The sequence below is a fragment of the Thalassophryne amazonica genome, chromosome 21 (genome assembly GCF_902500255.1).
Source record: "Thalassophryne amazonica chromosome 21, fThaAma1.1, whole genome shotgun sequence".
Taxonomy (NCBI): domain Eukaryota; kingdom Metazoa; phylum Chordata; class Actinopteri; order Batrachoidiformes; family Batrachoididae; genus Thalassophryne; species Thalassophryne amazonica.
Genome location: NC_047123.1, coordinates 37,544,947 through 37,567,222, shown reverse-complemented (window position 1 = coordinate 37,567,222; position 22,276 = coordinate 37,544,947). Strand labels below are relative to the sequence as shown.

Genomic DNA, 22,276 nt, shown 5'->3' with positions numbered 1-22,276 from the left:
AGGAAAAAAAGAGTTCAAAAATACTTCAGTTTGAAGAAATTTAAAACAGTGAATCAAATTTCTAGATGAATTAATGTCAATGATTTAAAAAATTAAGATAAACAAAATTCACTATGTTTAAATGCCATTTAAAACATGAAGTCACGTGAACTAAGATTTAAGAAAATTCATCAGATCAGTTTTGCAGCAGCATGAAATTTGTAATATAATTATTTTAGACAGTGCACGAAAAAAGTGTCTCAATATAATAGTTGTGACTAAAGATGGAAACTTTGTAATAAAACTATTTCATAAAATTGCTGTAATAAAACCTATGAAACAAAATTGGAAAACAGGTTATATGAAGATTCTAATTTAGATCAGACTTTAGCCTTGTGATCTATTTAGTAACATTTTATTTATTAAAATATACAATGCATAAATTCTAATCAATGTAAAATTAACTGGAAATGAATCTGCCTGGGTACAAAAAAATTAGACTGGATTTGAACCAACAACCTCATTGATGTTAAAACTGTGTTTTAATCAGATGAGTTCTCAGTTTTTGAAAGAAATCTGTCAGCATGCAGTTCAAAGAGAATCAGCACTGAAAATGACTGAAAATCAGCTGCAAACGTGGAGCCTTTGGATCAAATCCCATCAGGTTCAAATTCAGATCAGTGACAAAATACACCAGTGGGTGTTCAAATAACATATAAAACACTTTTACAAACAGCCTTCTAAATCACATTAAAAGCCTAGAAATTACAATCAAATAAAATAATTGTAAAACGGATCTTAAAATGAAGAAAAGACAATATGCATATTGATAAATGTTTTACAGCCTTTTTCATTGATTCCTCTCAGTTCATTGCCAACATTCAGTTAATTGGTAACACTCAGTTGAGGATGATTGACAGTAAGGAGGTGACAAAGCTGTCATAGGTCAAGAATCCAACAAGCAATATTCCAGTATTTAAAATTAAATTTCACAGATTGATTTCTGTTCAACTGAGTTTGCAGAAATTCAGACAAAATTCAGGCAAAAAGTGGCCAGTTTGAGCCTGATGACATCACAAGAGTGAGTCTGAGCAGCTGCTGTAAAAGTTTATCACATAAAATAATTCAAGCAACAAACTTGTGGGCTTTAGTCACATGACATTAATTGTGATCCGTGATCCTAACAGGCCGGCAGTCAGGACACACGGGTCGGAACTCTTTGGGTCTGTCATGTTGGCCAAGACACTTCCAGTCTGGTTACTGGTTAGACCTGGACAGGATCCGAGGGACCAGTGGATCAAAGGACGAGCGTCTGGGAGAACGATGGTGTTGGTGACGTGGGCAGCGGTGGTGATGATGTAACAGCTGGGGGGAGGGACGTTTGCTCTCGGCGAGCGCCTGTTGTTCATTCCATCGGACATTTTGTGAGCGTCAGGGATCGGCTCAGCGCCGGCTGCTTGCTGTCCACGAGCCCGCCACCAGTGGACCTGTGGTGGAGAATCACAACAGGTCTTTCCTCGAAGGTCACACTTTTTCAGCTGACATGAGGCGCTGAGAAACGTCGAGCAGGTGCTGATGATTTTATGTTTAAAGCTTCAGTGTGCAGAAACGGAATATAGGCTTCATAACCAGCTGTTCTTTAGTGGTTAATTTACCTCCAACAACGACTCTGTGTGTCTTCAGAATCTGCAACCTCACCACTAGGTGGTGCTAAATCCTACACACTGTAGCTTTAAGTGGCAGCTTCAACAGTCACGGCTTCACACAGTCAATCAGCAGAGCATTTGACCACTTCAGCCTCAAGACCCTTTTCCAGGGGGAACTACAAAAGACTGACACTTATCTGACCAATGGCAGAGGAGGCAGAAAACTAACCCAACGCCTGTGAAACTTTACAACGCCTCATCATTTTGTGTATCAAGATGTGATGGTTTCTATTCTACAGGTTCAATCTTTTCACCATTTTCTGACCATAAATATAATGTTTAATGGTGGTAAAAATGCAAAAGGACAAAAAAAAACAAACAAAAAAACTAATTGCACAAAGTATGATGTAACAAACAATAGCTGGTTCTTCCTTATGTAGCTTCTTGTGTTTTGCATTCTCTGAATGTAGGGTTTCTATCCCAAAAGTGAAAAAGAAGTCAGCAGGCTATATGTTTGGTTTTTTATGCTCTTTCTTTTCTTCTTCTTCTTCATGAAAAAAAGTACCTGCTGACATAAGACAGTCTGAACTTTTTGCATCTTTTAAATTGTGTCTCTTCACTTTAACTTTAATTATAATTTAATAGTTGACCTTGGCCTAATAATACTGTTTGGAAATGGCATCAAAATGGCACTGATATATGCTGATATATATGACAGCACAAAGTCAGCACTCGTCAAAAATGTTGCACACTTTGTTTTTGTTTTTCTGCTGTTGATCAAACTGTGAGTGAAATTAATATTTGCATGGAAATGTCAATGTGAACAAACATGCAAGAACAGAAAGTGAGTTTTCATGGCAATTTGATTTAAGTAACAGCATGGAACAATAATGCAGATGCTTAAACACACACACACACACCAAAAAAAAAAAAAAAAAAAAAAAAAAGGAAAGCCATGAAGCCCCATAATAAGTGGTTCAGAGACAAACAACTTTTATTTAGCAACAAATGACAATTCACAGTGACTGGAAATGTTCTATGCAAGGTGAAATAGTGAAATAAATCCATGCTGTGAGACATATGAGGTGAATAAAAGCCTTGAGCTACAGCCAGTGAACACTGACATCATTTAAAAAAAATACATTTTTTTTTATTTTAGGTATTTTTTTTATTCCATATTAATTAAATCAAAATCTGAAATAATATAATTAAAACATAATTAAAATTTGAAATAATTAATGAAAGCCTCTGGACTGAAAGAACACACATTAAAACTTTTTAAAGTGTAAATTAAAGCAATTAAAATGCATAAAAAATAAAAGTGTTATTAAATTAGATTTTTAATTAAAATTAAAGAGTGAATTAGCAATATAATTTTAAACACATACTAAAATTTGAAATCATATTTTTAATGAAAAACTCTGGTGTGACGGAAAACACAGATTAAAACATTTTTTTATTAAAATGCTAAATTACCAAATTAAGAGTAATTAAACTGGATTTTCATTCAAATTTAAAGGTGAATTAATGATAAAAATGTGAATTGAAAATTTTGAATTGATTGAGCAGATATTTGAACAACTATTTCAAAATTACATAAAAATTTCATACAGATTTTTTTTTTATCATTTCATCTGGTAAACCTCTCTCAGAACAAGTGTTAAATCCAATCAGATGCTTCCGAAACAATAGTGAATTTTTTAAATATTATGGAAAGTTAAGGTTTTTTTTTTTGTATTTTTGTGGAAACAGTGAGAGTTTGTATCCTGATGTGGCTTATTTCATACATTTGGGAGCAGACTGGTCACAAACTCATCCTCGGCCCTCAGCTCGAGCCTCCTCCTGTCGAAGCCGAGTTCCATAATGTTGACTTCCTCAGCTCAACTTTCATCGAGTGGCTCTGTGCTCGTGACTCTAACGTCGTCAGTGTGGACACACCCTGAAGCGCCTTTCCTGGTTTCATACCTTTTGACAGCGGGATCCGTGTGGCCGTGGTCCGAGCTGCCTGTATGTCTGAACCGACCTGGAGAAATAAACCAGCGTTTGTTGGTGGAGATGACCTTTGAAGAAACTGCAATCTAAAATGTTAGAAATGCTTGATTTATTTTAAAGTAGAGGTCTCAAACTGATTCCAGAAAGGGCCTAGAGGGCACCCTCTTGGCCCTTTCTGGAATCAGTTTGAGACCTCTACTTTAAAATAAGAATTAGATTTTTTTTTCTTAAATAAAACCTTAAGATTGCATGGAGACCTTCTGTAAAAACGTGGTCACTGACCGCAAACGGCGTGGGCTTGGAGGCCGGCGATGTGACGGGTGTGATGGTTATGCTGCTGGTCATTTTGCTTGGCGCCGTCTTCCCCTCAGAGAGTGGGCGTGGAGAGCAGAGCACAGTTCCCGCCTGCAGGTCCCGGTCCTGTGAGCCACCAGGTCTGAGAGTCAGAAGAGGACTGCGGCAGGCCTCGGGCGGCCTCCTGAACTGTGACCCCAGGTGGATGTGGATCTTGTTGTCCTCTGTGGTGATGATGTTGCTGTTGAATTTCCTGAACCCGGATTGTTTTTCTGGGGTCACCCTGAACACCGTGCGTCCTGTGGCGGCTGGTTGCGGCTCAGGGGAAGCGCATGCTTCGGCCACAGGAGTGGTGCTGACCGTGATGATGGACACCGGTGACTGAAGACCGTCAGAGCTGCAGCTGTTGGTCTTCTCTGGACTCTTGGCCCTGGAGATGGTTGTGATTGTAACGGGAGATTTTGTTCGACTGCAACTTTCAGTCCTGGAGGTCACGGTGGTGGGCTTTGGGACAATGGTGATGCGAGGCTTCTGATGGCCAAGAGTTGGTATGATGGTGGTGCTGGAGAAGAAATCCTCTGCTCGAGGGCTGGTGATCTCCAAGGTGGCGGTGCTGTTTTCGTGATCAGAGGTAACACGTATGTGTAGCGGCTTTGGGATCATCTTGTGTGGTTGGGTTGGAGAAAAAGTGATGGCCTCTTTCTTTTTCATCCAAGGTATCCAGGATCTTCTTCCTGCGAGTTCTAAAGATGCTGGTGGGTATCGCTCCAGAACAGTTGGCTTCTTCAGCCCCTGCTGCCTGAGGTTGCTCATTAAATGGTGTTCCTCAAGGACAGATTTCCTGATGAAGCCTGCTGCTGTCTCATCCTCAGCAGCCTCAGGTTCCACGATATCTGTCTGCACCGCTGTGGAGGTAACTGGGACATCAACCATCCTTCTACCGTTCATACTGGGCCTCAAAGCGCGGCTGTAGCACTTGGTGGCTTCCAGTTCCTTGGTGAGGTTCACCACTTCTTGCATCATGCTCTTCTTCTTCTGCCCTTCCTCAGTTAACCTCTGTTGGAGCAGCGAGTAGTCCACCTGAAGCTGGGACAGCTGATCCTCCTTGTTCATAAGCTCATGGATTTTCTCCTTCAGGGCTTGGACATCTAGCTGCAGCTCTCGGGTTCTAGTCTCTTCCATCTTCCAGCGAAGTCTCAGTTCAGCCTCTGGACTCACAGCTTCACCTTTCTCCACAGCTTTGTTCCTGGCGATCTGACTTTTCATTTCTTCCAACAGTTTTGAGAGGGAGTTTGCTTTGTCCTGCTCTGTTCTGAACTTCTTCTCCAGCAGGTCATACTGGTCCTCTGTTTTCATTAAATCCCCTTCTACCACCTCCAGCTGTTTCAGGCGGCTTTTCAGCCTTTCGATTTCTAGTGTGAGTTCTTTTATTTTGTTGTCTTCTTCTGGATTCTTGTTTTTTTCCATTTGTCTCCTCAACATCTCCCGTTCTGAATCCTCCAGTCTGTCCATTTTTACTTTCATTCCTGTTATCTTGGTACTTAGCTCTCTGCACTTTCCCTCTTCACTTGCAAGTTTAGTTTTCAGCTTGTCTTTCTCTTCAGTCAGAGTCGTCACTTTGTCCTCCATCTCTGATTTGAGTTTGAGGAGCTTCTTGCTCTCCTCAAACAGCTTCTCTGTCACCTCCATCACTTTGCTCTGTTCCACTTTTAACATCTTACTTAAATCGTCGCTCTTCTGTTCCTCAAGTTTCAGTCTCTCTGCCATGTTTTTTCTTTCGTCCACCAGTATGACGGTGAATGACTTCAACTTCATGAGGTCATCTTTGAGGAGCATCTCCACCTTGTCGAACCTGGACTCTGAGGACTCCAATTCTTTGACGCGGCTTTTCACGGTGTCCAGCTCGCTGGCCAGATCCTTCACAACACGTTTCTCCTTTTCCAGGTTGATATGGAGCTGCGAGCACTCCGTTTTACTCCGAGTAAAAGCTCCCTCCAGCTTTTCCAGTTCTACCATTCTCTTCTGCATTTTGTCTACCTCCAGCCTCAGCTCCTTGCTGTGGTTCTGCTCATCCTGGAGCCTGTTCTTCAGCTCCTTGCACTGAGTCTCTGTTTTGGTTATCTCCTCATCCTTGCCCTCCATCTCCTGCACTTTCTTACGCAGATTTTCCACTTCAGCTATAAGCGTTGAGCTCCCACATTCTCCTTTGCTGATCTTCTCCTTCAGCTCCTGCAGGTCCTCCTCAGATTTCTGCAGCAGCTTGTTGCTCTCCTCCAGCTGCTCCACTTTGTGGTTGATGCTGGCCAGCTTCAGCCTGAGCTGCCGGCTCTGGGTCTCTTGGTTGGCCAGTTTGTTGGTCAGCTCCTCGTGGTCCTGTGCAAACTTGGCCGCTCTGTGCTCCAGCTCAGCCTCTAACTTCAGGACCTTCTGGCTGTCCTCCTTGGCAGTGTCAGTAACAGCCGCCAGTCGCTGCTCTTTCTCCTGCAGTTTCTGAGTGAGGTCCTGAACCTTCTGGCTCTGCTGGTCAATTTGCTCAATGTGCAGCTGCCGCTCATCTACCAACATCAGAGCAAAGGACTTGAGTTTAACCAGTTCCGCTCTGACCTTCTCCAACCTTTTGCTTTGGTCCTTGTCCTTACGGGCTTGGTAGGCTTTCTCCTGTTCCAAGAGCTTTTTGAGTCTAAGAAGCAGAGCAACAGAAAAACTATACGAGGTCTATTAGAAAAGTATCCGACCTTATTATTTTTTTCAAAAACCATATGGATTTGAATCACGTGTGATTACATCAGACATGCTTGAACCCTCGTGGGCATGTGAGAGTTTTTTCACGCCTGTCGGTTACGTCATTCGCCTGTGGGCAGTCTTTGAGTGAGGAGTCGCCCACCCTCTCGTTTTTTCATTGTTTAGGAATGGCTCAGAGACTGCTGCTTTGTTTGATCAAAATTTTTTCAAAACTGTAAGGCACAACTGAGTGGACACCATTCGATAAATTCAGCTGGTTTTCGGTGAAAATGTTAACGGCTGATAAGAGATTTTGGTCTGGTAGTGTCGCCGTAAGGACGGCCCACGGCGCCTGACGGCGATCTGCGCTTCGAGGCGGCAGCGTCTCGCCGTTTCAAGTTGAAAACTTCCACATTTCAGGCTCTGTTGACCCAGGAAGTCGTCAGAGAACAGAGAACTTTCAGAAGAAGTCGGCATGAGGAGTTTATTCGGACATTCCATTGTTAACGGACATTTTGTAATGAAAGAACATGCAGGCAGAGTCGCATGTCGGGCCGGACCCGACCGCGGGGGGTCGCGACAGGAAAAACACCTCCGTTGGAAACCTTAACGGACAAGTTGGAACATGCCCAAGCTGTTAAACAATTTCTCAGTTACTCACTTGTTGAAAGCCATCAAAAGCCACCTGAATTTTACAAATGGAGGTGTTTTTCATGTTGCGGCGCACACATTGTGCGAACGTCTTTCATTAAAAAATGTCCTTAAACAGTGGAATGTCCGCATAAAGTCCTCATGCCGGCCTCTTCTGAATCTTTTCTGTTCTCTCACGATGTCCTGGGTGAATTAAGCCTTAAATGAGGATGTTTTCAGCTCGAAACAGGCCGACGACATCGCCTGGAAGCGCTGCGCGACGTCCTGCTCTGTGGGAAGTCCTTACACCGACAGAAACACCCCATAATCTCTCATCAGCCGTTAAACTTTTCACCGAAAACCAGCTTAATTTCTCGAATAGTGTCCACTCGGATATTCCTCACAGGTCCAGAAAAAATGTTGATAAAGCAACGCACGCCATCTGGAGCAGCGTGTGAAACAAAGGAATTCAGCCGAGAGGGCGGGACCACATCTCACTCAAGGCCTGCCCACAGGGAAATGACATCACCGACACGCGTGAAAAAACTCACGCATGCGCACGAGGGTTCAAGCATGATTGGTGTAATCGCACGTCATTCAAATCCATATAGTTAAAAAAAAATAAAAGGGTCGGTTTATTATCTAATAAACCTCGTACATCAGTAGGATTCATGTCCAAAAAACCCTTTCATCAAACAAAGGCCTCAGAAAACTGATTACGGGAATACAGGTATAGATTATTCTTTCTTTTTGGGAATTTTTAACATATTACAAGAAAAAAATCCCACGAAGATGCTAGACGATCAGAAGATAGCAGGATAAAAACAGAACATCAGCTGTGTTAAGGCGCATTACATTTTCTCAAGGGGTTTCCCAGTCAACTTTGAAAAAAAACATGGTGGAATAACAATTTAGAAGTTTTTGTTTGTATGTTTGTCTGTTTTTACCTTTTTTTTCTGGATTGTGACACTTTGAACATGGGAAAGTTCATGTTTTGTGAGTGTTTGGTCTCTTTCATGTCTTTTTTTAAACTCTGCACGATGACATGAAACAGGGTCTTATAATCAGTCTTGTGTTTGCTTCCTGTGAACTAAATAAATGGCTGGATGAGTTTTCACCAAACTCTGGTGGGAATATTACTTGAGATGATGACCTTTGCAGAGGGCTGGACAAAGGTCAAGGTCAACAAAAACATGGTGTGAACAACATACTTTCTGCTGTATCTTTGCAAGCAATAGAGCAAGAGAGATGTTCTAAAGTTTCTATTGATCAGCAGAGTATTTGTCATTGATTGGTAACATGAACGATTGGGCCCTCTGATGTCCCCCCCCTGCTTTCAACTGCCCCCACTTGCTAACGCTCACCACTGTGGATCCTGTTGAGAGCCACACTGGGATTTGGCAGAACTTTTGTGCATCTCCAGCAGTATGTTTGGTGAATGTGATGTGGTTAAGTGTGTTCTTTGAGGCTGAACACAGGAGCTTCGGCTCTGCAGGAAATCAGCCGCCTCGTTCTGAACATCTCCTGTTAATTCACAATGAAAGCTGAATGTTTTGACAAACGGCGCTGCGCCAGGAGCTGCTGATGTCATCCTCCAGGCGCTGCCCTTGATTGGACTCTAAGGAGGAGGTTTTTCCTCTCTTTTCTCCTCATTTTGTCCTCCAAAACAAGGAAGGGGGGGGTCTGATGGAGCAGTTTTGATTAACACATGAAGGCACTTTAATGTCTAAACATTTCTCTCTGGTGCATTTTTCTCATCTGCGGCGTGACTTATCTGCTGTCCCTCATTCCCCCAGCAATGTCGCCATAGAAACAAGGCAACAATGCACAGGCGGAGTGATGATTTGTTTTTCGGAACAGTGCCGTAGTTGAAGGGTCTTTATCATTATAGTGCTATTATGCAAAGTGACATGACCTGGCTACAAAGGATCTGTAATAGCAGAATTGTGTGTGTGTGTGTGTGTGTGTGTGAGATCACGGCTGCAGACAGCGGAGGAGGCCTGTGGTTTGCACTGCAAAGGTTCCTAAAGCAGTCTAATCTGAGCGGTGCAGAGAGCGCACAGATGCGCTGCTCTTCGTTACACCACATGATACATGTGCAGAAATATTCCAGCGCTCGCTGTCTGCATTTTGTGGACAAGCTGTTTACACTTTCTCCTGGCTGCCTGTAATTTTGGGGAGTTGGCAGTGAACCTTTTCTTTCATGCACACTTTGCAGAGGGCTGTGGGAGAGAGCCCGGTTCACTACAGGCCGCTTCTGAAAGAGCTGATGCTCATAAGCAGCTGCACAAGTTTTACTGCAACTCATGAATGCATCACTGATGATGCCTTTGTGTGGCGTGTTGCTTTGTGCATGCAATCTTCTTCTTCTTTGTCATTCAGCTGCTCCCGTTAGGGGGCGCCACAGCAGATCAGTCGTTTCCATCTCACCCTGTCCTCTGTGTCTTCCTCTGTCTCGCCAACCACCTGCATAAACCTCCTCTTTGTCCTTCCTCTTCTCCTCCTGCCTGGTGGCTCCATCCTCAGCATCCTTCTCCCTATATACCCTGGGTCTCTCCTCTGCACATGTCCAAACCATCTCAATCTCACCTCTTTGAGTTTGTCTCCAAATCCATAACAGTCCCACTAATCTCTATATCATAAATGATCCCTCCCAGAGAACATTTAAAGCATCAGCAGCTGCATTTTAATGACAAACCAGAATCAGTTGAAGCACCTGAGAATATGTATAATTGTGTGTATATATGGCATCAAAATGGTCATTGTGGTATTTTTAGCCATGTATAATAGAAATGTGTAAGGTGTGTAGATGTACTCGGTGGGAAACACGAACTCGCCCTGACCTCTCCCTCTCCTGCTCCAGCAGGTTGGTGAAGTCGTCACTCTTGTTGATGAAATCGGCGTGTTTTCGTTTCTCGTTGTCCAGCTCATTGATGGTGCGGCGGTGGCATTTCTCCGCCAGCAGCAGCTGCTCCAGCATCCTCCGGTACGTCTCCCTCTGCTTGTTCTCCAACCGGTCCAGCTGAGAAGAAACGCAACACTGAAAACTCCTACATTACAACCAAGTCTGTAAATGCAACATCACAAATCATCACTTCATTATTCGTCCCCTGTTTTTATTAGGTCAGAAATAGTGAATTTTTTTGTAAAACATAAATAACACAATTTAGTGGTTTGCAGCCAGTTTTTGTCCCGTTGTCCTGTTTGCTTTAGAATCAGAGATCTGTCTCTCGACTGCAGCGGGATGGGTGTTTGTGCACTCGCTCACATTTGATTCCTCCCTGATTTAACACAGAAAAAGTGTGCGAGGTTTGGCACTTTATGAATTCATGCCAGAGGATTGTGAGATGAATTTACATCCCAAATATCTTGGGTCTGTCTGCAGGGACGTGGTGCTGAGTGATGGTTCAGAGAAGGTCACAGACGCACACAGGGATCAAACCCGTTTCCAGCTCCTGTCCCCTCACAGTCAGAATTAAGAAGTAACTCAGAAAACATGTTTAAGCAACTTTAAGGCTGCCTGTAAAACTCAAGGTTGTACTGCTGTTTGTGACCTCATTTTTGGGGTCAAAGGTCACAGGAAACGCTTTTTTTTTTTTTTTTTTTTTTTTGCTGACTATCCTGTTGAAATCAATTGTAATTTAATCATCATATACATCTGTGAGACTACTGTCATGGAAGTAAATATCTTATCGCAATTTAATGTTCAATCAGTAAGAATTCTGTCTGAGGATGAGAGACACGGTTCTGGTGGGATTTGACAGATTTAACAGTCTGTTCCCGTTAGATGTATGTTGTAGGTTCTCGATGTTTTGGCCACGACTATCTGATGGAGGAGTTTGGATGTTCTGTCTGATTGTACACAGGAGAAACTTTGACAATCTACAAAAAAAATCTCTTTGTAAAATCAAATGTCCTTTGATCTTCTCTTCGCCGTTCTTGCCTTATGACATCACAGAGCAGGCGGCTCTGTGGCATCAAATTTGGACTGCCAGCCTGTGTAGACTGGGGTTTGATTCCAGGTTTGTGCTTCAAGCTACCTGTCTGTGTCCTTCGACAAAACACTTCAACCGACTTTTTGTCTCCTTTTTATGACATCATAAAGATGACCACTGAGTCATCCACCGAGGTGGATCTCACCTCGATCATGGGTGTCTCGTACACATCGTCGATGCAGTTCGAGCTGGGGCTGAGCAGGCCGTCTCTCTGCAGGGCCTGCAGCGGATTGGTGGGGATTGCAGAACCGTAGTGGGCTTCCAGGATCTCTGGTCCAGTTCGGTCTAACCTCAGCAGGTTGATGATGTCCTCTCTGGCCTGAAGAAACACAACCCACGCTTTATGTTAAAGCTAAAAACAACAAAAAAAGTGACTTCCTTTTGGAATTTCTTAACAAATTTCTTCCAAAAAAACATGTCAGTGTGGAAGGAGACGATGCTGCGCAGCTCCTCGGTGCTGTGGGACCTGACCAACATCACCTGCTTTTGATATTCTTCATCATGTCAGTGTCCAAATGTGATGCGTCCCTCTGTTTGTTATCTGTCAGTTCAGTCTGTAAATGAAAAATATTCTGCAGCCAAACAGACTGGCAGCTTGGAAACAGAGGGCGAGGCAGCAGCATCATCAGTATCCTGCCTCTGCGAGAGCGCCGTCACAAAGTCATTATCAGACTGCAGCCGCTGGGCTCTTTCCACCCCGATAAGGGCTATTTTCAAACTCTGAGCCCCTGCACGCTGTGAAAAGTCAATATGCCTCAGCGCTGACGCCAAACCCTGCTGTGGTCCTATTTTTACACGCTGCCTGCTGACATCACAGCCCCTCTACTTAGAGAAAGAGCAGTGCGTCACTGAGGGAAGCAGCAGCTCCCAGTCTGCCTCTGTGCACGTTTAGTGAGACGTGACACCGTTTCTATATGATACTAACAGACCACTCGGAGGCTGGACACTCCTGGACTGTCTCCTGACTGAGATCTGTTGAAACCAACACAAGATTCTGATTTTATCTGATTTCATCCAGATCATCAAATTAACCCCCCCCCCCCCCCCCCCCCACCACCACCACCACCAAAAAAAGCACCACATCTCTTCATAAAAGAAAGAAAATCCAGATTAACAGCCAACATCAGCTCCTAGTGTTTGAGGTGCTGTGTGTCCCACCTGAACCTCTCCCTCCATAATCCCCAGCAGCCGCAGCAGATCTTCCTTGGACAGATTCTGAGATGATGTCTCCACAGGTCTCTTCTTTGTCCCACACACCTCCTTCCTCCCATCCTTCTCCTCTCGCTGGACCTTCGTCTTCCTCTTCGTCAGTTCAGGTGTGTTGTCCTCATCCTGCTTGATAAAACCTTTAGTGGGTTGAATCTGTCCGTCATCTGGACCATCCATGGTGCAGCTCCGAGATCTCATATTTTCAACCTGCGTGAAGGGGAAATGGGACAGCGGTGATGTTGTTAATTTAAACGAGCAGCGGATGAAGTTATTTGTCCAGTGAGCTGCTGAGGTTTGAACCTGTCACTTGACTAAAACCGACCCCGTGACTCCCGGCGGGGAAGCAACACTGGCCATGTTATTGGTTACTTTAAGGGACGCACCAACATCCCAAATTTGCCAAAACCTCAGAGGTTTTAAATTCTGACGGTGACAGAGTCACAGGCAGGGTCGGTCCAAGGTTTTCTTGATGGGGTGTCTGATGTCAATGAAAGTTGACCTTGAATTTGCCCTGAAAGAATTAATTTTGTCAGAGTCACAGCGTTTGATTTTCACACTCTTTGTCCTGGCAAAGTCAGCCACGGGTCTAACCCTAACCACAGGGTGAAGGTCAAAGTCACTGGGGTCAAATGTCAGATTGCCAGTAGAGTCTTCATGCCCACAACAGAGCACCACAATGAGCTGAACACGGTCAGTCAGTAAAAGATCTCACAGCAGAAATCTCTGTTTGTGTTGTTGGCATACTTCTGTTGTGGTTATTTGCAGCACGTGTGCGTTTTTATGTGCATTATGTGAGTTTGCAGCGGACACATTTAAATTACTGCACGTCTTGTTGTTTGTGGGAGTATTTTTGCTGCAACGACCTGCTGCAGAATTGATGCAAGTTTTTTTTTTTTTTTTTTTTTTTGATTTGCAGGTGACATAAGTTGTCAAAGTTGTGTCTTCTCTCCGTCACTGGACTTTTAGACATTGGCGAAGGTTACATACGACACAAAGAGTGTGTGGATTCATCCCAGTAAACAGCAGGAATTTCAAACTAACAGGCTGATTGTCAGATGTGAGTGGTATCAAATAAATATAGAAAAAATAGAGAACAGTGTGTCTGAACCAGCAGGTGATGGGGTCACATTTTGCACCATCTGACAGCTGAAAAGGAAGTTGAACGGGCCGCCATCGTACCGTGCTGCCTTACATGGAGGTCTTAAGTCTGCACCAACGAGGGAGCAGCAGAGCCACAAAGAGGCTCCTACGAAAATAGAAATCATAAACGCAGCCCAGTTTAAGAGGAAATATGCACAGCAATTATCCCAAGAAAACCTCTCAGCCGCGGAGAAGCACAGCTTTGGAACGCGTCTCCTTTCATGGAAAAACACAGACGCAAAGTGCACGTTACGACGCATTCTGCCTGTTACATTTAGTTTAGAAAACCAAACTATAACCCGTCTTGACAACACTTGAGGAAATGGAATTAAACAGCATCCAAAAATGGTGGCTAACGTATTAGCTTGTTGCATCATGAACAACGTGGCAAAATTCTAAGAGAATTAACTATAAAAGGTTATAAAACAGAGAAATATAGTTTGTAGTCGGTTGCAAAACGAGACAAGATTATCCAAATCAATTCCTCTCGTTATTAACTTATTATTCAAGTGACAGTGCTAGTTAGCTTGCTAGCCTGCTCCAGCAAATATATTACACGACACAAGTGGACCCAGCAGAAATCCAGATGTGCACAAATTTCCTGAATTTTTGTGCATTTTAGAGAAATGAGTTAAATGTGAACCCATTTAAGAACATGGACTCCACTTCTGTAGTGCTTTTTCACCTGATGGAGGTGCTACACTAGTCCTAGGGTCCACTGCTCCTAGGGTCCACTAGTCCTAGGGTCCACTGCTCCTAGGGTCCACTAGTCCTAGGGTCCACTGCTCCTAGGGTCCACTAGTCCTAGGGTCCACTGGTTATAACCTCTTTATATTATTTGATGGTGTATATTACAACCCCAAACTGATTTTAAAGTTTACAAATAAATGTAATACTTTCAAATAGCTAACAAACCAGTTTTGTTCAATAAAAAAAAAAAAACACGATTGTGTTGACATACACTATTTATCACCTTTAATTGTACTGTTATGTAATTCACCATAATTAAATGGGGTTGGTTTAATCATCACACTCTTTTAACATTTCTGAACCTACTTTAGTGCAACATATAGCCTACCAAAAATGTAAAAACAACTTCAGCATGCTCTCCTTAATAATAGGACTAGGACTAGTAGGCCCTAGGATTAGAGGACCGTAGGACTAGTGGACTCCAGAAGTAGTGGACCCTGGGATTAGAAGGTCCTAGGATTAGAGGACTGTAGGACTAGTGGACCCTAGGACTAGAAGGCTCTAGGATTAGAGGACCGTAGGACTAGTGGACCCTAGAATTAGAAGACCATAGGACTAATGGACCCCAGGACTAGAAGGAAGTTCCCTTACAATGTCACTGTCCGTTTAACCCATTTAGGAGAAAGTGATTTTCAAGGTTTGTAGGCAGCTGAGATGTTGGCTTGGATCCTCATTCTAAATCCCGCAGTTCCCTTTCAGAGCTGGCAGTTAGTGTCAGAAGCTCAAAAACATTTGATATGGTTACACGACAAATATAACTGCCTGCCAAGCCAGCTGGTTTGGCTAGTTAGTATGAAGCTGGCTTGGAAATGGACTTGTGTTTGATGGTTAGCGTCACACTGGCAGGATATAAGTAGCTCAGATAGCTCCCAGTATGACTGTGGCTTTAGATTTATTGGTGGATTTGGCCGCGTAGGACGACCGCACTGTTGTTGCCAAATGATTGGCCAATGAGGATATGTTTAGTCTTCGTCTTTGGTGACGTCCACATGTAGTCCTTTTCACAGAGCGAATGCTGATATTCAAAAATAATAGAAACCACTGGATCATGTTAAATGGCCAAAAATTCAATTAAGAATTCATTTTAATTCTCAACTTTTTTCAAATAATGTTCTGCTGTGCATGTGGCAAGTATTAGTCCATGAGCCTGAAGCCAATTTTGACCTAATCTGAACCACTTAAGGGGAATAAACAACAGTTACAATCCAGCCTCAGTGTACCACGGTCTACACAAAATGTATGGTGGCCATCCCAGGGTGGCAGCTATAGTCAGGTAGGGGTCAATGAAGAATTACACAGAGGTCATCAACATTTAAAAATGCTGCAGTCATTTTGAAAAATATGCCACATTATTTGTCTCATAAAGATTCCAAAAAGGTACCGTTTGGACCATCTGTGACTGAATGTTCTGGAGTTATGGGGAAAAACAGCAACAATGGTGATAAAGGTCAAGTTCAGTTTGTGCAGTGGTAAAAAAAAAAAAAAAAAATTAATTTAAAAAAGTGTTACATATGGTTGCTCTAAAAGGATCAACAAATAGAAAGGTCAATGGAATGGAAAGGTCAAACAAGACTGATTATTGGATTGATGATATATGTTACTCCATAATGTAACAACTAAGCATAACAGATGGTGCAAACTACTCCTAGTTTAAAACCATATTAGGTCAACCAATAATTTCCATCACTTTTTACTAAAATTGGAGCAACTATAACTTTTGACCCCTGTGCAAACTGAAATTGATCTTCGTCACCAATTTTGCTGTTTGTTTTTACCCCATAACTCCATAACATTCAATAAAAATAGTACAAATTATACATTTTTGGAATCCTGATGATCAAACAAATAATACAGTATACTTTACAATATGACTGGAGCATGTAAAAAAAAAAGTTTTTCCTTGTCCCCTACCTGGCAATGGAATGGCCACCATACATTTGGAGGCCAGGCTGGATTGTAACTGTTGTTTATCCGTCATAAGAGGTATTGAAAACCTGCTTGGCTCATGGACTATAAATATTGCACCGACTTGTTTATGATATCAGATTCCCTACATGAAGTGACATAATCTGGACGCCCACAAAGAAATGATGTCAGATGGATGTCCGCAGTGCCAGATTGATTCAGGAGGTGACCGAGCTCACATTCCCGTCAGTCGTCATGGAGGGAAATTCACGGGCTGAGACAAGGCAGGTTTTTATCCTCCGGGTGGTTTGTGCGAGAGCTCTAATCAGTGGTGACCAGTCCAGAAAGATGACATCACCCCCAACACGCCGTCCACCAGAAGCCAAGTCTCACATGCCTTTCAAATTGAAGGAGCATGAAGTCACTTCCCTCATAAAAACCTGAGAAAAGAGGGGGCTGGAAAACTGAGCTGGAACCACAGATGGCAGATGTTCTGAGGGGAAAAGATGTTTTGGTCACTGCTGATTTTTACAGACCAGTTACCTCCAGAGGTGTAACGAGTCCCATCAGCTTGTTGCAGAACTTCGTGAACCTGACAAACGGCTCAGAGACCAGAACGTGCCGGCACTGAAGTCCTTTTCTTCCACCATCAGAAGTCGTTACTTTGTTTTTGTTTTATGACCACTTTGATTAGAGATGATGATAGTTTCTGGGCAAATTCTCCTACATTTCAACCCCATGACAAAAACAACAACTCCTCCCCACAGCACACTGAAGAAAGAGGAGCGTTGGACCAACTTTGAAAAGTGCCTCAACGACTAACATCCATTTTCTAAACCCGCTTATTCCACCTAAGGGTCATGGAGTCAATCCCAGCCACCACTGGAGGAGAAGCGGGTTCACCCTGCAGGATGCGTCCATCACCACGCCACATACAGACAAACACGCCCTCACCTACGGTCAGCTCACGTAGAGTTGCACGTTCAACAAACCTGCATGTGTTTAGAAGTGGAAGGAAGCAAACACGAGGAGAACATGTACACAGGAAGGACCAGGCGGAGCACGAACCTGGAACCTTCTCACTGTGACGCAACCGTGCTAACCACTGAGCCACTGTGACGCCCTCAGCTGGTAACATTCAAACAATTAACACGTAATATTTACACTGGACAAACTCAGTTCATTTGCATGTTACCAACTGAAGTAACTTTAATGAGTTTTTCTCGTTATTCCATGTGAGACGTGGAACAAAAACGTCTAAAACATCGCTATGTTTTCCCAAAGGTGAAGAACAAAACATCAGAAACTGCCTCTGCTGTCAAGGGTGAAGAATCATAAAAAAAAAACAAAGCTTATTGTTCAATCAGTTCATATTTTGGATGCAGAAAGACAAAGTTATACAATAACAGCATTTATTCAAACACAGTTTGCTTCCTGCAACACTGGATAAAATACTAAATATAATTCTGTCTGAAGCAGCATTCATCGTCGTGTATTTTGGTACAACATGAACTAAACCAACCAGATTATCTGTCATCCCCTTGAAGAAGTGGAATTTTTGCCAGGTGCACAGTGCTTTTATATTTTTTAAAAAATGGACTCAATAAGAGGTTTTCTGTTGAATTAATCAGTGCCAACCTGTCAGAGTGTACTGGGGAACCTGGTCCACCAAGGCTCCCTGAGGGGAAACAGTGTTTGAGTTTCTTTCATGTAATAGTTGTTTTCACTTCACTTTGTTGTGGATACAAACATACTGTGAACCTGTTTGTGTAAGGTGCACGTGAGTGTTGCACCGCTTAAGTAACACAATGTACCGCGCTCGACTTCAGACCAGGTTGTTGTTCTATGGCACAGTCAGTCACTGCTTCCACCAGCACGCCACCTCATTTTCAGACCAACACACACTTGGGTGCAAAGTTGTATAAAATTACAGACGGTAACTTGTTGCGATAGTCGTGTGCAGTTTGGGGATCAGCATCACGACGGATGGGTGGGTGACACAGAGCAGATGGATGAATAGTTCTGATGACTGCATGATGACGTTATTGTGTTGTCTGATTTACGCTGGTCTGACTGGACCATAAACCAGCCGGGTCCTGCTCTCTTCTCCCTGTTATGCTGTCATGGGAACAGCAGTTGCTGTTATGAAACCAAACAAGAGGGCAGACGTTGGACCCTGCACCCCCCCCCCCCCCCCCCCCCCCCCCGCAGCCCTCCCATGCAGATTTCTGATCTGAATTAGCCCAGTGAGCTCATGTTCCTGTCTTATCTGTGCTGGAAGACACAGTGACACAAAGTGAAGCAGCCAATTACCATAGAACGCTTCTAACTAGCGGAGCACTCAAAGAGTCAGAACTTCTGCAAATGCTGGAATCTCAGCAGAGTGACAGAGGAGGGCAGCACAGCTTTGTGATGTCATAAGGCAAGAATGTTTAAAAACTGCACGTTTTCTCGTTCCATCCACAGCCAATCAGATCAGTCAGATCAATCAGCAAATCAAGAGCTGGGAGACTCCAGACTAACCTAATCATGTTCAGGTGGACTGTGGGCTCCATGAGAACTGTGCTGAGAACTGTGGAACTGTGCTGCTGCATAAAAATAAGAACTGGATCCAGATCCACCTCAAAAACAAATCGAATGTTTCTTAACCAGCGATCGACTTCTTTAGCAACATTTCATTAGAATCTATACAAATGTAAAAAAAAATAAAATAAAAATCTGACTCTTCATTCTGAAATCTTAAAAAAGCCAAAACAACCAAAATCAGCCCAATCTGGCAACATGGAGAAAGATCACTGAGTTTAATCACTGTGAAACAGCTACTAAATGAGAATTTTGATTTTTTTTTTTTAATGCTTCCTGTTGATTCCACAGTGTATGAAGTGATTCTGTGTGTGTGTGTGTGTGTGTGTGTGTGTGGTAATTAAATTATCCACTCATGAGTCATGACACGCGTTGTCTCTGGTTTTAATTTCATTCTAGTTCATCATTATCACAGGATCAAAATAAAACAAGTTGAATCTTTTTCTTCGGCTATATGTCTTAAAAACAAAACTTTTGAAACACATCTACAACAGCTCAGAACAAATCAAATTACAGCTATTTATAATCAGCTAATGAAGCAGTTATTGTTTGATGAGCAGATGAATAACAGCAGTCAGCATTCACAGTATTCCCAACATTCCCTGTCACTTTCTAACTGCACATAAATAAGAGCTAAACAGCCCCAAAATACCTGAACATGTGTTGTGTTCACATTAACAGCTGAAGTGACCTGAATATGATCATTTTGCTTGAATTTATTTTTGTGTGGTGAAAACACACCAAATCAGATTTTTTTCCCTTTAAGTTGTTCTTGTTTCTATCCATTTTCAGTGTGTTCACATTAATAGCTGAAGTGACCTGAACCTGATTTTTGTTTAAATTTCTAACATTGTAAGATATATTTGAGGTTACATAGTCAACTTTTTTCTTTTAAATATAAATTATTATAATTTTTAAATTTACAGTTTTTTGTATTTTATTTTAATTTTTGGTGCTGTTGTTACATTCAGGCTTTCTACAAATGTTTTGGAAGAATTTATACAATTTTGAACCTGCATCAAATGTAAAGTATTTCTTGCAATTTGAACTTTTATCATATTATGCTAATAATAAATGATTTTCATCTTACCTGAGCTCAAAGTTCTCGTGTGTCCCAGCTACTACAGTCAAAAAGTCCAAATGGGACTCTTTTCTGTCAGATTCGCTGAGGAGACGTCATCACTAACATGGTTTATGTTTGAAATAAATTCTTCCTTTAAAGTTCCTCTTCAGCTCGTGTTCTTTTTCAGGCAAAGGAGCAGAGTGGTGTGAGGTTTTGTCCTTCTGTCAGTCAGAGCAGATGGCTGAGAGAAGAAGCGTTCACACTGGAGACAGAGAGAAGACAGACTGCTGCAGAAGAATCACTTCTTGCTTTTGCTGCAAGACATCCAGCTCGTCCTCGTCTGTTTGTTCCTGGACAGAAGTGCGAGTCTGCTCTAAATTTAACCTGCGATCTCAGTGCGGCCGAGCAGCTGAACTGACTGAGTCTTTTCCAAACCCCCCAACAGCTGAACCGTCAGTCAGCAGCCTGACCACTCCTCCTGCTCAGGCCAGTCGCACTGGACGGGGCTCTTTTAAATTTATGTCAGGTTCAGGGGCATTGTCATAGAATATTCATATTCTGGGCCCTGCGACCTTAAGGCGACCCGACCCTGCACGACCTCCAGACCCTGAGCAGCACATCCAAAGACTTGCTCAGGTGCCGAGTTTGTTTTTATTCATCCATAAGGTAGTTTGGATCACTGTAACCAAGACACTTAACCTTTGGCCTCATGTTCACCCTGAGCTTCAAAATGACCAAAAAAAGACCAAAAGATCTTGCAGCCAGAACAGAACTTACATATCTTATATCAACCAAGCGATTAATACTGTGTGCACCGTTTTCTCATCCTGTGCACAGCAGGTATTTTGCTGTGCACACAAGATAACAAACATCTTGTTCCCACAAAGTTACAATTTCAGCACATAACACCACATATTTTGCACAAAACACAACATCTTGCTCTGCTTGTTCACATCATGTTGTCTCTTTTTCCCACAGGAATTGTGGTGTCATCTTAAGACAACATGATATCTTGTTCCCACCTATAATTAGCATGGCCAATGTAGAATGTTATTCACACAAGATAACATATCTTGTTCATGTAGGACAACTGCCACATGCAATGTATCTTGAGAGGAAAAACTTAAAATTTTCTCACAAGATGCACACACAGATTAATACCTCTTATGCATAAACCAATAATTTCTGTGCAAGATATCTTGTTCCTGCAAGACAACATGTGCAGAAAACAGAATATTCAGACCCCCTGAGATTATAAGGTGCACATACAGCAAAATATCCTGTGCTCACAACATATAATACCTTGTTAACATATTGGGATTTGTGGACATACAAAGTAATATATGTTTGTGTACAAGTTAATGCAACATTTTATCACATTTAATATCTTGTGGGGTCAGAGTAATAGCTTGTACACACCAGCATCATGTCATGTATTTACACTTTCCAGGGTGAAGTCACATTTGCATCTGACGTGTCCAGTTTTGCATCCTGTGGAGGTCGTTCTCCAGATTTGTACCTGATGTCGCAGTTATGAGTATGACATACAACTCTGGAGACAACATGCTCTGGAGAATCTTGGCTATGTCTGGGCAAATCGATGGCAACAGAATTACAATGACAGCAAAATTTGACTATATTTTAGATCACCATAAAAAGTTTGGTCTGTTTGTAATTCCATTACTGTAGAATTACCCATCTGCAACAAAGACAAAAGGCAAATAATTTGGGTCCAAACACTGAGCCCTGTGGTACCCCTCTAAGGACTGTTACCCAAGTGCCTCCAATACATACTATATGGTGTCTCTCAGTCAGGAACTGCTTGATCCATGTCAGTATCTTGACCAATATTCCAAATATGTGCATACATTCATATAATAGCAAATGGACTATATTTATAGAGCACTTTTCTGCTTTACAGGGATGCCTCACATTCATTCTTGCTGATGTCAGGCTGCTGCCATACAAGGTGCTCAACTGTACACTGGGACCAATCACTAATGGCCCTTGGGCAAGATTTCCACTTTAATTACCTTGTCCACTTAATATATCTGCACTAACAACAGCATCATATCTTCAAAGTCAAATTTTTTTTAATTTATAATGCGCCAAATCATGACAAGCCGCCCCAAGGCGCTTCACAAATATCATTCAAAAGGCAGAATAAAATGAAATAAAGATTCAAAACACAATAAAAAAAATTAAAAACATAAGTAAAAGGAATAAAAGAAGACAAACAAAAGTATAAAATGCTAATTATAAAACAGGGGAAAAAGTGTGACTTCAATCTAGCCTTAAAAGGCTAGATGTTGCACGTCTTTTCAACTTTCTTGTGTTATGCTCTATTTCATGTGAAGCTGTTTTATTGT

General features: G+C 42.4%; 1 protein-coding gene across 3 annotated transcripts; it reads right to left on the bottom strand.

The window, feature by feature from the left end:
• Positions 1 to 1,288: 1,288 nt before the first annotated feature.
• LOC117503401 (filamin-A-interacting protein 1-like) lies at positions 1,289 to 20,359 on the bottom strand. Of its 3 annotated transcripts, XM_034162615.1 has the most exons (7): positions 19,935 to 20,359; positions 12,416 to 12,673; positions 11,403 to 11,576; positions 10,106 to 10,284; positions 3,900 to 6,591; positions 3,591 to 3,648; positions 1,289 to 1,466 (listed from the first exon to the last, which is right to left on the bottom strand). In XM_034162615.1, the coding sequence occupies exons 2-7, from the start codon at positions 12,662 to 12,664 to the stop codon at positions 1,423 to 1,425; spliced, it is 3,396 nt and encodes a 1,131-aa protein (XP_034018506.1). In that variant the 5' UTR covers positions 12,665 to 12,673; positions 19,935 to 20,359; the 3' UTR covers positions 1,289 to 1,422. The 3 variants fall into 3 exon arrangements, with proteins under 3 accessions (XP_034018506.1, XP_034018507.1, XP_034018505.1); XM_034162614.1 differs by lacking the exon at positions 1,289 to 1,466 and having other exon boundaries at positions 3,231 to 3,648; XM_034162616.1 differs by lacking the exons at positions 1,289 to 1,466; positions 12,416 to 12,673 and having other exon boundaries at positions 3,229 to 3,648.
• Positions 20,360 to 22,276: the final 1,917 nt, after the last annotated feature.

What these genes read in the sequence shown, in the direction of transcription:
- LOC117503401 (XM_034162614.1), bottom strand. Translation starts at nt 12,664, where the DNA reads ATGAGATCTCGGAGCTGCACCATGGATGGTCCAGATGACGGACAGATT. An exon ending in TTATGGAGGGAGAGGTTCAG is followed by an intron (nt 11,577 to 12,415) that starts GTGGGACACACA and finishes GTGTTTCTTCAG; the next exon opens with GCCAGAGAGGACATCATCAA. An exon ending in CTGGAGCAGGAGAGGGAGAG is followed by an intron (nt 6,592 to 10,105) that starts GTCAGGGCGAGT and finishes TCTGCTTCTTAG; the next exon opens with ACTCAAAAAGCTCTTGGAAC.